Here is a 14,157-nt window from a genome sequence, read left to right on the forward strand (position 1 = left end):
GTGCCTGAGAACTCTTAGAAAGCAACACGCAAAAACCCATAAAACAATACTGTTCATAGTGATATGTATTAGAAATTTCAGAACAGCAACAGGAAAGATATCTCATGATTGTATTACAACGGTTCCTGTTGGGGTAGTAGAAGGGGAAATAGGCCTGGGGGTGAAATAAAGGGCCCTAAATCAAGATACTTTTATATTAGCATCATTTAATGTAGACTTATGGGTACTTACATTACTATCAAAACCTTTCTGCATTTAACATTTTTCAAAAAGAATTGAACATGAAAACACACTCAAATGACTTTAAAAGAAGGGAAACCTCTAGCTTTTAAAGTTTTGTCCTACTGTGATCATGTAACAGCTTTAAAGGGAGGCAAGTTAAAATTTCATGATTTGACAGAAATGCACTGAACTGAGCCAAATGCGGCATTGCCAGCCTGCACATACATTCCTAATATAAAATCCACACAACTGACATGAGAAAGAAAAATAAGGTATAATTTGGACCTTTACAGACTATGCTTTAATTTCAAGAAATATGAAATATAATAATCTAGAAAGTGAAACATTCAAGGAAAATGACTAATTCAGGTAGCTAAGACTCCGAGTTTACTGTTTAATTTCGCTTATTCTTCCATGACACTCATGCCGAAAGAACACTGAAAGACAAATTAAGAGATAATATTTACTGTGTTGCTATGGTTTCCAAATTAACAAATAAAAATCTTTACTCAATTTCCTAGCAACTTCCCTTTAGCAGAAAATCTTAGGTACCATTTTTCTTAATCAGATATTACAATATAATTATGTTTAACCATTTTTTTAACCTTTTGGTAGTTGAAAACCACCTATATAAGTTTTTCTGAGCATAACTACCAAAATGTATTAGATAAAATCCAGGGATTTTAACTCATTTTCGTCTGATGTCAAACAACGATATCTTCCTTTTATTTAGAAACCTCTGACAGCAAAATATTCTTTTGGAATGAGAGAAGAAATTTAAGATTACAGACTTTATTACTGAGGTTTGAACACAACCTAATAAATAGATAGCACAGGAAAACTAAACTTTGGCTCAGCAATGACATATCTAACCAAAGGGGAAAATGTGATTCATAGTTCTAGTAGAAATACTTTGTGTGTGTGTTGAGGGGTGGGGTTGGGAGTTGCGAGTAATGTCTTTACATTTAGGATAATGATACTGTGCTATCTGAATTTTTTCTCCAAATACCTGTAAGTCACGGGAATGGTGACGATTATGACAATGAACTTTATACCAAATATTTTTTAGTTACACTGACACAAAACTAAGTCTTAGGGCTCAATAATCCTCCCTTAATTCTGGTTAGAGGGACACACCAAGAAACAGTGAGATATTGAGAGTAAGGCTGGCCATCACAGAGCCAGGGTTCTGGATGGGGGTGGGCTGGGGTGGGGGTAGTGCTCCAACCACTTCCCCCTCCCTCCTTTGCCTTAGTTCCAGTGGGTAAATGGGGAAAAAACAGAGAGGTCTGCACGCAACAAGAATCGGCTGCATTCATGCACTAATGCCACTGGTAAGATTACTAAATGACTAAAAATGACAACTTAGCTCTGCTCTTTCAATGGGGGAGAATTTTTTAAGAAAACTTTTAACTGGGTAGAGATGGGAAGAAAAATTCATTTTTCATAACCCTGAAAAATTAACTCATATTTCATAATCTTTTATGAATTTTTGTGTACCACCACTGAGTGTATTAAAGGCATCTTAAAGGTATTTTATTTTATTTTTTTTCTATTTCTTGGCTCTTTTTTTTTTTAATTTTATTTATTTATTTATTATTTTTTGGGGGTACACCAAATTCAATCATCTGTTTTTTTTTTTTAATTTTATTTATTTATTATTTTTGGGGGGGTACACCAAGTTCAATCATCTGTTTTTTATTTATTTATTTATTTATTTTTTTGGGGGGGGTACACCAGGTTCAATCATCTGTTTTTATACACACATCCCCATATTCCCTCCCTCCCTTGACTCCCCCCCACCCTCCCTCAAGTCCCCCCCACCCTCCCCGTCCCAGTCCTCTAAGGCATCTTCCATCCTTGAGTTGAACTCCCTTTGTTATACAACTTCCCACTGGCTATCTGCTTTACAGTTGGTAGTATATATATGTCTGTGCTACTCTCTTACTTCGTCTCAGCTTCCCCTTCACCCCCCGCCCCCTCCCAAACCTCGAGTTCTCCAGTCCATTCTCTGCACCTGCATCCTTGTTCTTGTCACTGAGTTCATCAGTACCATTTTTAGATTCCGTATATGTGAGTTAGCATACAATATTTGTCTTTCTCCTTCTGACTTACTTCACTCTGTATGACAGACTCTAGGTCTATCCACCTCATGACATATAGCTCCATCTCATCCCTTTTTATAGCTGAGTAATATTCCATTGTATATATATGCCACATCTTCTTTATCCATTCGTTTGTTGATGGGCATTTATTAAAGGTATTTTAAATGAGAGTAACTCCACCTCTTGTGGAATTAACTTTTCAGACAAATCCAATTTGCACAGCACGATCTGAACCAAACACAAACGGATGATCAAAAAAGTGTCAAAATTAAGAAAGACTTAAGACATGATCTTGAAATCCTGGAGTTCTTTAGGGCTCACCCTGAGGAATGATTATCCTCAACTCTACACTTTCTCCCTAGACAATCTCACCCACAACTATTGATTTCAATTACTTTCTACACGTGCACAAGTCTCAAATGTGTATGTACAGCCCAGACTTCTCCTTTGAGCTCTTGATTCAAATCACCAAACTGCTTCTTCAAGATCTCCACTTAGATCCCTCACAGGCATGTTAAATACCACACATCCTAACATAAATTCATGGTCTTCCCTCTCCAAAACTCCTCTCTGCACTAACGTTGCCTACCATCCCCTCGGATGCACAATCCCCAAACCTTCCCTCTCTGCGACCCAACCACTGCCACTCACTGAGCATCTCCTCCTACCTCTGCATTCCAACCACCTCTCCCCAACCCCAGTGTCATCACTCTAGGCCAGGCCACCACTGCCTCTGCAAGTCTCATGACTCATCCCCCTGCATCCACTAATGTCTCTTTGTGATATCATCTTCAACCCACAGGAACGTCATCCTCTGAAGGCACAAATCTGATCACGTCATACCCCTACACAAAACCCTTCAATGTTTTTCCTTTGCTCTTAGGAAACAGACCAAAATGTTTTATCAGGGTTCTCACCCTTAAGCCCTACTGACATTTGGATCAGAGACTTCTTTGTTGTGGGGGGCTGTCCTGTGCACTGTAGCATTTTTAGCAACATCCCTGGCCTCTCCCCACACCTGCCAGTAGCATACCCCACCCCCTGTTGTGACAGGCAAAAATAACTTCATACATTGCCACCTGTCCCCTGCTGGACGAAATCACTCTCAGTTGAGAACCTCTGGCCTGTATGACCTGGCTCCTGCCTACCTCTCTGGCCACTCTCCTCCTTGCTTTCTGTGTCAGAGTTAACAGTGGTATCACAGGAGGCACAATATCAAGAGTGTAGGAGCTGAAGTGCACATTTCAGTCTGACTCCTTTCTAGCTATGTGACCTTGAGCAATTTACCTCACTTCTCCATGCCTTAGATTCATCAGATAAAATGAGAATAGTAGACCACCCACAGAGTCATCAAGAGGATTAAATCTGTTTAAAGAATTTAGAATAGTGCCTGGTACATAATAAGAGCTCAGCAAATGTGAGCTATTGCTGTTGTTATTCTTTGAATTCTCCACACTCTTTCAGCCTCAAAGCTTGTTACACATTCCTCCCTCTGACTGTAAAGCTCCTCCCCAGATCTGACAGCTCCTTCTCCTAAATCATTCCACTCCTCCTCCAAAACTCAACTGAAAGGGCACTTCCACAGGGAAGCCTTCCCAAAGCCCTCAAACATGTCAAGTTCCCCTGTCTCACACTCTTTATTTTATTTATTTATTGGCTGCGTTGGGTCTTCGTTGCTGCACACAGGCTTTCTCTAGTTGCGGCGAGCGGGGGCTGCTCTTTGTTGCGGTGCTCAGACTTATTGCTGTGGCTTCGCTTGTTGCGGAGCACAGGCTCTAGGCACGGGGGCTTCAGTAGTTGTGGCACACAGGCTCAACAGTTGTGGCTCACAGGCTCTAGAGTACAGGCTCAATAGTTATGGAGCACGGACTTAGCTGCTCAGTGGCATGTGGGATCTTCCTGGCCCAGGGCTCGAATCCATGTCCGCTGCTTTGGCAGGCGGATTCTTAACCACTGCGCCACCAGGGAAGCCCTGTCACACACTCTTTAATAAAATCATTTACTGTTCACTCAAAGCACTTAGCACAGTTGTGAATAAATATATTATTACATATGCTCAATTCTAAGAATGCCACTGGTTGTGACATACACTGACAATCACAGCTTTCGAGACAGAAAAAAAATCACAATATTAAATGCAGACACTAAATTTGAAGAAAAAAAAAGCTGAAAAATCAAAGAACAGGTCCATTATGTAATTATTTTTTAGGGTCATCTTCCCCTCTAGAATCTAAGCTCCATAAAGGGAAATGACCTGTCCATTTGTATGCCTTCCTTACCTAACACAGCACCTACAGAGTAAATGCTCAACAAACATTTACTAAATGAACACCTGCCGAGACCAGCTCGGCGACTCGAGGCGAGTGACGGGTGCCGCAAGCTTGAAGAAGACACAGACACAGACTGAAGAGAAAAGTGGGACCGGGGGGCTCAAGACCTCTTGGATCAAGAGCCCTGCTGACTCATCCCAGGTTGCTTTTATTGAGTTCGTGGGCTAACATTCTCAGGTTACACCCATAAACAATCAAAGGCCTCACATGACTGAGGCAATTATCTTTGTTTACTTCCTGGGTCTGAGTTGAGCAGGTGTGGATTTGAGCTGGTGGTGGAGAGCAAAACAGCCCTGGGGGCAGGAGACCTCTCTCAGATATTGGGGGTCTGTGCCCCACCCGTGTTGGCCCCTCTGCGACTGTGCCTGTCTTAGGTTGTTCCTCCCTTGAGGAATCTTACCCGTCTCTGGCTAACCAGTCATCCTCCAGGGCCAAACACGGTGATATAAGGAAGGCTCTATGCACCACCCCTGTTGGCCCCTCTGTGGCTGTGCCTGTCTTAGGTTGTTCCTCCTCTGAGGAATCTTACCCCTCTTTGGCTAACCAGCCATCCTTCAGGACCAAACAGGGTGATATTAGTCTCCACACCCCGCACCCTCAGCTCCTCCACTGCTCAAGCAGGACATTCTGAATCCCATCGCTCAGCCCACATACTTCAACATTTTCAAGGTTTCAAAAAGGTTCCCGAATGTCTTCCCACAAACGCCATTCAAAATTGTTAAAAAAAAAAAAAACTATACCTAAATGGAAGATGGTATTAACACACATAATTATTGTTGATTATGGTAATACTTTGCATTTAAAAAAAACTTACCAAAAGTTTTTATCCTTAATTTTTTATCCTTAATTCAACATGGCCTAAAAATGAATAAATTACTCAAATAAAATAGCAAAAAAACTATGAGAAAATCATTAGTTCTATCAAGTTATTATGATTATTATTCCATAAAACAGTAACACTGGACGGTATCTTTTAAACTAAGTGTAGTTCTTCTCTTTGCATCCTTCTTCTCAGGCTGTGAGTCCATAAGCAAAGCCACAAGCTTCTGGTTCTCACTGCTAGATGCCGGGAACCTACCTCTTTAAGCAGCAAAATAATAAAATACAGCCAAGTGTCCACCAACAGATAAATGGATAAACAAAATGTAATATATATATGCAATGGAATGTCATTCAGCTATAAAAGAATCAAGTTATTTAAAAGGGAAAAAAAAAAAGGGAATGAAGTTCCGACACAGCTACAACATGGATGAATCTTGAAGACATTATGCTAAGTGAAAAAAGCCAGACACCAAAAAGACAAATATTGTATAATTCCAGTTATATGAAATATCTAGAATTAGACAAGTTCATAGGGACATAAAGTAGATTAGAGGTTACCAAGGGCTAAAAGGGGGGGCAGTGGAGTTATTGCTTAACCGTTACCAAACTTCTGTCTGGGGTGATGAAAGACTTTTGAAATAGACAGTGGTGCTGGTAACACAGCATTGTTAATGTAATTAATGCCAATGGATTGTAGACTTATAAATGGTTAAAATGGCAAACTTTCTTATATATATTTTAACCACAACTTAAAAATTAATCATGTAAAAACCACTGAATGGTATGCTTCAAATGAGTGAATTATATCTCAATAAAGCTATTTAAAAAAATAACATCCAAAAGTTCTAACAGCTACAAATGTTAAACAGCTGTAGTTTCCTTTCTTCCTTATCATTACAAGTAGGTTGGCACATAGAATATGTACACATGTAAATTCTGCTCAACATAAAGGTCTCCAAAGATTCCATTCACTAGATTTTAACTCCTGTAAAAGATGATCAGTTTCTATGCCTGTCACTGATTCTTTAGATTCATTAGAATTGTGCATTATGAGTTATGAATTTTCTTTGGGTCCTGAATCTCAAAAGAAATCACAGAATTTTAGAACTGGAAGGAACTTCAGATCATCAGGTTCAAAAATATGCAACACTGTGATGACTTCCATTTGAAGAGATGTGCAGAAAACATGTTTTCTTCATAATTTCAGTTCTACAACAAGGAAAGGAGTGATATTCCAGGCTTCAGTGATACCATAATAAGACTGCCTGCAAACCCTTTAAGAGGCTCCTACTTCTTTTCCTAGGAACACTCACCATAACACTCACTAAACTGACTGTGTTAAGGTGGCACAACTGGCTTTCATCCTTCCCTATCTTTCTGCTTTGCGAGGCTGGCTGCCTAAGGGTCCCCAATTTGATACACTCTGTGCTCCTGGGTAATTTTCACTGAAAGTCAACTCTCCAACTGCACTTCCCCCAAACCTGTGGGACAGTCAAAGTCAAACAAGCAAGAAAGTTCAGCATCCAGACTGGCCTTCTGATACCCTAGAGAACCTGCTGCTGACCTCCTCCAGCACCTGCTCTCATGTGCTCTTCAGACAGCTGTGACAGACACGCTCCCCAGCAAAGCAGCAGCATGCCTCTTACAGACTTGGCGGGACGTCTAGATCCATCCACATTCCTGCCTTCACGGAGCAATCTTCAAACTTTACATCTTTTAAAAATGCAAACAGGTTTTCCGAGATAAAAAGAATTCTGGAGATGGATGGTGATGGTGGTTGCACAACAATGTGACTGTACTTAAGGCCACAGAATTGTACACTTAAAAAATGGTTGAAGGGGTAAATTCTGTTATGAGTATTTTGCAAGTTTTTAAATGCACTCAGTTCCACATTGTAGCACGCAAATTATCCAGTCTGCAGGACACATTCATGCCTTTTGTTTCTTTTGCTCCTCATTCCCTCTAGTTGCCTGATTTGAGGCCAGTGGAGAAGCACGGAAACTTGAGCAGAGAGTAAGCAGGAGGATAAGGAGGCTATTCTTCTTTATTTATGGTATGCCCTGTCTACCTCAAAACCAATCTGAAGTGAGGAAAGACAAATTAAACCCAAGATTTAACTTGAAAAAAGAAAAAAAAGATTAAGCTATTTGTCCTTCTTGTTATGGGGGTTCTGTTAGTTTTTATTCCTAACTTAAGGCAAGTGTGTGTGTGTGTGTGTGTGTGTGTGTGAGAGAGAGAGAGAGAGAGAGAGAGGGAGAAAGGGATGATCCTATCAGAGAAAATAAGGATTAGGGATTATCTGTGATGTCAACCATCTAATGTATGAATGGACAGTTAAGAAGTGGCTGTGAAAACTTGAAAGAGAAAAAAAATCACAAGGAATATATGAAAGAATTATTAAGACTGCTAAACCAATTTCCTCTAAAGTTTTACAACTATTGTACCACATATTAGGCACTCATCCTGCAAATAAAGTCTTGAATTTTAAAAGTAAAAACAAGCCCTTTCATGTTTCAGATTAAGCTGAGCCTTTTGACCAGGTTATTAAAGTTGGAATATTCATATTCACAGTTCTGAAGATAGAAATAAAAACTAGAAATATTGGCCTCTTAAAACCTTTTATAATAATAAAAATAATTATTATAACTTTAAATATTATAATAAGTGGATTAAACTTAGTTATTTCATAGCAAAATAATAATGTACAGGGAAGAAAACAACCTGTAAGTATAAAAAAACTGACCATCCAGGATGGGCTCTTCTGTTTACTCTGGTTCATGGTTCCCTAGGAAGGGGCTTCCTAGGTGGTGCAGTGGTTAAGAATCCCCCTGCCAATGCAGGGGACACAGGTTCGATCCCTGCTCCAGGAAGATCCCACATGCCGCCGAGCAACTAAGCCTGTGCGCCACAACGATTGAGCCTGCGCTCTAGAGCCCATGAGCCACAACTACTGAGCCCATTTGCCACAACTACTGAAGCCCACGTGCCTAGAGCCCGTGCTCCGCAACAAGAGAAGCCACGGCAATGAGGAGCCCGGGCACCACAACAAAGAGTAGCCCCCACTCACCGCAACTGAAAGAAAGCCCGCGCACAGCAAAAAAAGACAACACAGCCAATAAAATAAATAAATTAATTAATTTTAAAAAAATCCCCTAGGAAGGAGTATGTGTGTGTATGTGTGTGTATTTAAACATAGATTTATGAGTTCAACCCTCATAGATTCAGATTTAGCAAGTAGGGGGTAAGGCCTGGGAATCTGTACATTGAAAAAGCAACCTGGGAGATTCAGATGTCAACCATATTTTAGAACACTTAATAATTTGTTTTTTAACAAAAGGAGAATATTTTGCTTCTATTCTTACTATTTCAATTTACTAATAAGCAACAAAATAGCCTACTGCAAGCCTAACACTATGGTAAAGTTTACATGTACTATCTACTTTAATTGTCACAGCAGCCCTATAATACAGGAGGCCTGTATTATTTCCATTTTACAGATGAGGAAACTGAAGTGCAGAGTAGTTACTTAATGAGATTACTCAACCAGCAATTACTGCAGCCAGGATTCAAAACCACGTTAACTCTCCAAAGCTCAGCTCTTCTGGAAGTAGTATGATACAGAAGAATAAACAATGGCTTTAAAAGCTGAATTCAAGTCCCAGTTCTGATACCTTTCAGACATTAATCTGTCATCTGTTTCCTTATCTGTAAATGAGGCTAATAACAATACCCATCCTATCTAACTCATAAGGTTACTGTGAGAATCAAGATGTGAAAGTGCTTTTAAAATCATGAAAAGCTACAGAAAAACAAACTTAATGAAGGAGATGGAGGAGACTGAAAACAGGGTAGCACAGAGAGACTCTGGAGTCAGACTTCATATGTTTGAATCCAAGTTCTGCTACTTCCTAGCTGTGTGACCTTAGAGAAGTTACTTATCTTTTCTATGCAATGATTTCTTCATCTGTAAAACAGAGAATATAATAGACCCAATTTCAGAATTTTGTGGAGAGTAAATGAACTGATTCATTTGAGATGCTTAGAATAGTATTTGTCACACAGTAAGCACTCAAGTGCTGGATGCTAGAATGCTACCCAATTTTGTAAATGAAGCATCACATCCAAAAAAAGAGTTCAAATACCTGGTGACAGTACGAAAAGAGCCTAAAACATACTGGCATTTTCTCCCCTTATAGAAATCTAGGTACGTAAATCCCTCCAATTTTGGAAGCAAACATTTTGAGTAGTTTCAATTTTCAACTAAAACTATGTGGCTTCCAAAATACTTCATTTGGGTAAATACTTAAGATCGTAAAGTGTTATCCACTACCTCATTTCAAAATATCTTTTACCTTTTTATCTAAAAATATCTCACTGATTTTTTAAAAGAAATTTTGTTAAAGTATTATCACAGTTATGTCATCAGTCTTCAGATAACTTTCCTCTGCTTCAAATATCCTCCCACAAAATTTGGCTTCTAATTCAAAAGCTGAGCAGCTTATAAAAGGAAAAACGTACAATGAGCTGGATCCAAAAAAAGACTGTGTGATATGTCAGAAGGAAACAACACCAGTCCCAAATGAGGTGTTTACTAAGAATAACAAAGAGGAAGTGACGAGGGGATAATTCTCACCCAAAGTATACAATTTTAAAATGCGCTAAGCAATTCTTGTACCAGGTTAGTATATGGTAAGGTCTGCAGCTGCAGATAGAGTATGAAACAACGTTGGCGCCTCACTAAGAGATCACAGCTGGGAGTTATCTTAAATTTCCAATATGCAACAGGAAATGCTGCCAGAGATTCGATAGGTGACACCCCTTTCCTTTTTTTCCTTTTTTTCTGAGTTGTCAACAAACCAAAACAAAAATGCTCCAGAAGCTCTATTGCTAGCTAAAAGTTAAACATAAAAATTCCACTGCAGTTATTTCAAAAATAGCTAAGACACTGAATCGGAGCAGACACCAAGTAAGGATTATTTCTGTCAACATTTACACAGTGCTTCCTGGAATATATCCACTGTAGAGCCCAATGAGCAATTCTATGATATAGTTATCATATCTTTAACACTCTAATTACCTTGTTTCTATACTGAAGATTAATTATAAATTTCAAAACATTAGGACAAATACTTGCAAGTCAACTAATCCACAAAAATAAAATGAAAAATTGATTTTAGATTAGGTGAATAAATATCCAAGAGATAGTAACTGTATTTGATTCTAATACAGTATTTAAGAGGCCACATTTAATACCTTATTTATAGTAAACATTCGGATACTAGCTCAATGAATGAATGTCTATATATATCTCCACCGCTCCGGCATTTTTACAACATTCACATCTGTACAACTCAGTGTTGAAAGGGGTTTTCCAGACATACCTCTCTGGCAATGCTACTCAAAGCTTCATCTTCTGCAGAAAATCGGTCTTTCACAGGTGTCCTTTTCCTTCCAGAACCAGGAGTCCCCATCTTGTCTTCTTAATAGTCTTTTAACTGTGAAATGTGACTTCACTGTTTTCAGCCCTGAAATAAAAAGAAACAGAGTAATTTAGGATGTTTCTCTTTATGCAGTTTTAATGCTCATTTATACTTTTAACAAGGAGAAATTATATTTAATTAGTCACCAAAACTTTGTCCTCTACTATCAATTTATTTCAATAAATTTTAGAATATTTAAATATATACTAATTACTAAACCTCCTAACTCTTTTTACCATGCTACCCACAGCAACCTATGAGAATGTGTTATCATATTAGCCTCAGAAAACTGCAGCCAGGACTTCCCAGGTGGAGCAGTAGTTAAGAATCTGCCTGCCAATGCAGGGGACAAGGGTTCCAGCCCTGGTCTGGGAAGATCCCACATGCTGCAAAGCAACTAAGCCCGTGCACCACAACTGCTGAAGCCTGCGAGCCACAACGACTAAAGCCTGTGCACCTAGAGCCTGTGCTCTGCAACAAGAGAAGCCACCACAGTGAGAAACCTGCGCACTGCAATGAAGAGTAACCCCCCACTCACCACAGCTAGAGAAAAGCCTGTGCGCAGCAACAAAGACCCAACGCAGTCAAAAATAATAAATAAATAAATAAATAAAGTAAATAAAAAAGAAAACTGCAAACAGCAGTAATTCTACTTAACAGTTTAAAGTTATTATGGCTATTTCTAAAATCTATTTCCATTCCAGAGTGAAAAGCATTTCAGAAAAGTCATTCAACCTAAAACTTTGAGAGCACATATTCAAATTTGAATATAGAGCCTTAAATCTACAAAGGTAAGCTGGCTTTTAGCGTAATTCAAGAAACAATTCCACTTAAACCATTACCACATTTTAAAAAAAAGCAAAAACAAATGAAGGTTTATTATTCTGCAATTATCAATAACCAACACTGTCTAGGTAAAAAATTCTGAGTGCCTGTTATTGCCAGGCAGGTACTATGGGACATGACAAAGATACAGTGATGAACAAAACAGCAATGACATAGGCCAACAACTAAGTGTATATATATATACGGGTCTACTATCATTGTTATTATTATAAAATAGATATATTTTCACAAAAGAGAGAAGAAAAATTCATCCTCCAGGATTAAATAACAAGGATCTATGAAGAGCAATTAAGCTTCCTAAAACATGGTCTGTGAAGTTCAAGAAAATCCTGCGAGAATTCACCCCAATTATATGACCTCCTTCTCTCCGATACACAGTCCTGAGAAGTACAGTTCATTTAGTGAAATATCCATTAACTTAACTTTTCCCCCTAGCTTTAACAAACTAAGCTGGTGAAATTTCATTACACAGTGAGTCACAAAGAAAATCTCAAGTAACTATATCCTAATAGAATGAACTATCCTAAAAGTACAACTGACTTTAATGTATTGGAATTAACTTGATTCAAGAAAAATAAAACATTACTACTTCATCAATCCATTCTTCCAAAAAAGTTCTCTCCAACGAAAATTCAGCCCATTCCCCATCTTAGCTGACACCATTTTTTATTCCACATAACTGCTTGTTATATTTGTCAATCAGAATGAAGACTGAAGACAGTTTATTATTCTGCCATAGAAAATGTATCTGCATATAAGAAAAGGATTCATTTAAATGGAAATGGAAGAAAAAAAAGAATGTATATATAAAAGCAGCAGCTGACAAATTCTACCCACAAATCAAGACAATTTCTGGAAAGCACAGAGGAGTTTTTTCAGAAGCCTCCCATCATCCTCAACCTCAGCATTATTTTAAAGATCACTCACTTATTTGATAGTAATGCCGTATGAATATTAGTCACCCACTGAGAAAAAAAACTGCATGCAACACAAAGTTCCTTTTCAGTCTGGAGTGACAATTTAGCTGATGCACTGTGGTATTATCCAATATTTGTCCTTCAGCCAACTTTCCAAGGACTCACTGAAAGACATTTCACAGAAGCAGGATACAAAAACATAGGCATTTTCTAATTCCAGACACACAAAAATAATTACAGAAGAAAAAAAGATCTGGCTGGCAGTGTAGCAAAAGCTTAACAGTAGTTTTGTTAGGAGGATGAGATTATGGACACATTTTTTCCTTCTTGATTCTCTAAAATCTCAATAGCATTTTAAAGAAAAGGGGGAAAAGAGATGTATTTAAAAATAAATAAAAACATTCATATCAAAAAATAAACTGGCCCCAAAGTGGATCATACCCAAATTAGGCCCAGTATGCTGCACAGCTGAGACGCTATCTGAAGCCACTGCTGGTGGCATTCTTTTGAATGTAGGATTTCTTTCTCCTCTTTCCTCATAATCCATTTTCCTTCTTTTTCAACTAACACTGTCTTAGACCTTAGAGCTGCCAGGATATTCCCAGCACACAGATTTACATAAAGAATTATCTTTTCTTAAAAATACCTAAAAAACAAAAGTTTCAACTAGCTCCAGGCTAATCCACCCTGAGAGAAAGATGACAGCGAAAGGGACACTGGAGGCACAGGATAATGAGCAGGAAATGGGAACTTCCTATCTGTCTTCTTTATCCTCCGTGTCCTATCTACAAGGGTACCCAGGTGTTTACGTGCATGACTGGCCAGGTCCTGTCACCTTTTTCATTTGCACATGAGTCAGATCAACTATTAACTATTTCAAAAAACAACCTAGTGCTTTTGAAAAAAATTATATTACTTTGTATTCTGTAAGCAGACTCCCTTACTAATATTAGAAAAATTCAATTTTCAGCTCCTATGCAACTATCTTCTAACAATGCCAGAACATTCTACATCGGTGATGGGGGAAACCTTAAAAGAAATAAGATTTCTGGCATAGTCAATAGAAAACTACTTTTCAACAAAATCACAAAATTAAAGACATAGACTCAAAGGTGATCTTGAATAAATTATTTCCAGTTTCTGATTCTAAAGGATTTTCAGTAAGTTTCTATTCCAAGGAGTAAGTTTCTTTTCTCAAGAACACTTTTCTTCCAGAGCCATGTTAATTTCTTCCAGCTTTTCCTTACTGCTATCAATTAATCCAGAGCTAAACCTTTACATCCACTGACAAGAACAAAACTGACTGAATTTTTGTTAAGTTCTTTACCCAATGTCAAGCTGATTTTCTCCAGAGGGTTCTGTCATTAAGTATTTGTCTACCTAAAGGAAAGAAAGGATGTTGTGGAATATAAACCTTCCAAAACAGATATATCAA

General features: G+C 38.3%; 1 protein-coding gene across 21 annotated transcripts in view; it reads right to left on the minus strand.

Moving 5' to 3' along the window:
- The window catches only part of LRRFIP2 (LRR binding FLII interacting protein 2), a 109,263-nt gene that overhangs the window by 77,779 nt on the left and 17,327 nt on the right, over positions 1 to 14,157 (minus strand). For all 21 annotated transcript variants that reach the window (XM_057705758.1, XM_057705765.1, XM_057705762.1 and 18 more), the window contains one exon: positions 10,861 to 11,004. In XM_057705758.1, the coding sequence (XP_057561741.1) occupies positions 10,861 to 10,950 (90 nt within the window). In that variant the 5' untranslated portion in view covers positions 10,951 to 11,004. The remainder of the gene's footprint in view (positions 1 to 10,860; positions 11,005 to 14,157) is intronic.

Source organism: Hippopotamus amphibius, chromosome 13 (genome assembly GCF_030028045.1).
Source record: "Hippopotamus amphibius kiboko isolate mHipAmp2 chromosome 13, mHipAmp2.hap2, whole genome shotgun sequence".
Lineage (NCBI taxonomy): Eukaryota > Metazoa > Chordata > Mammalia > Artiodactyla > Hippopotamidae > Hippopotamus > Hippopotamus amphibius.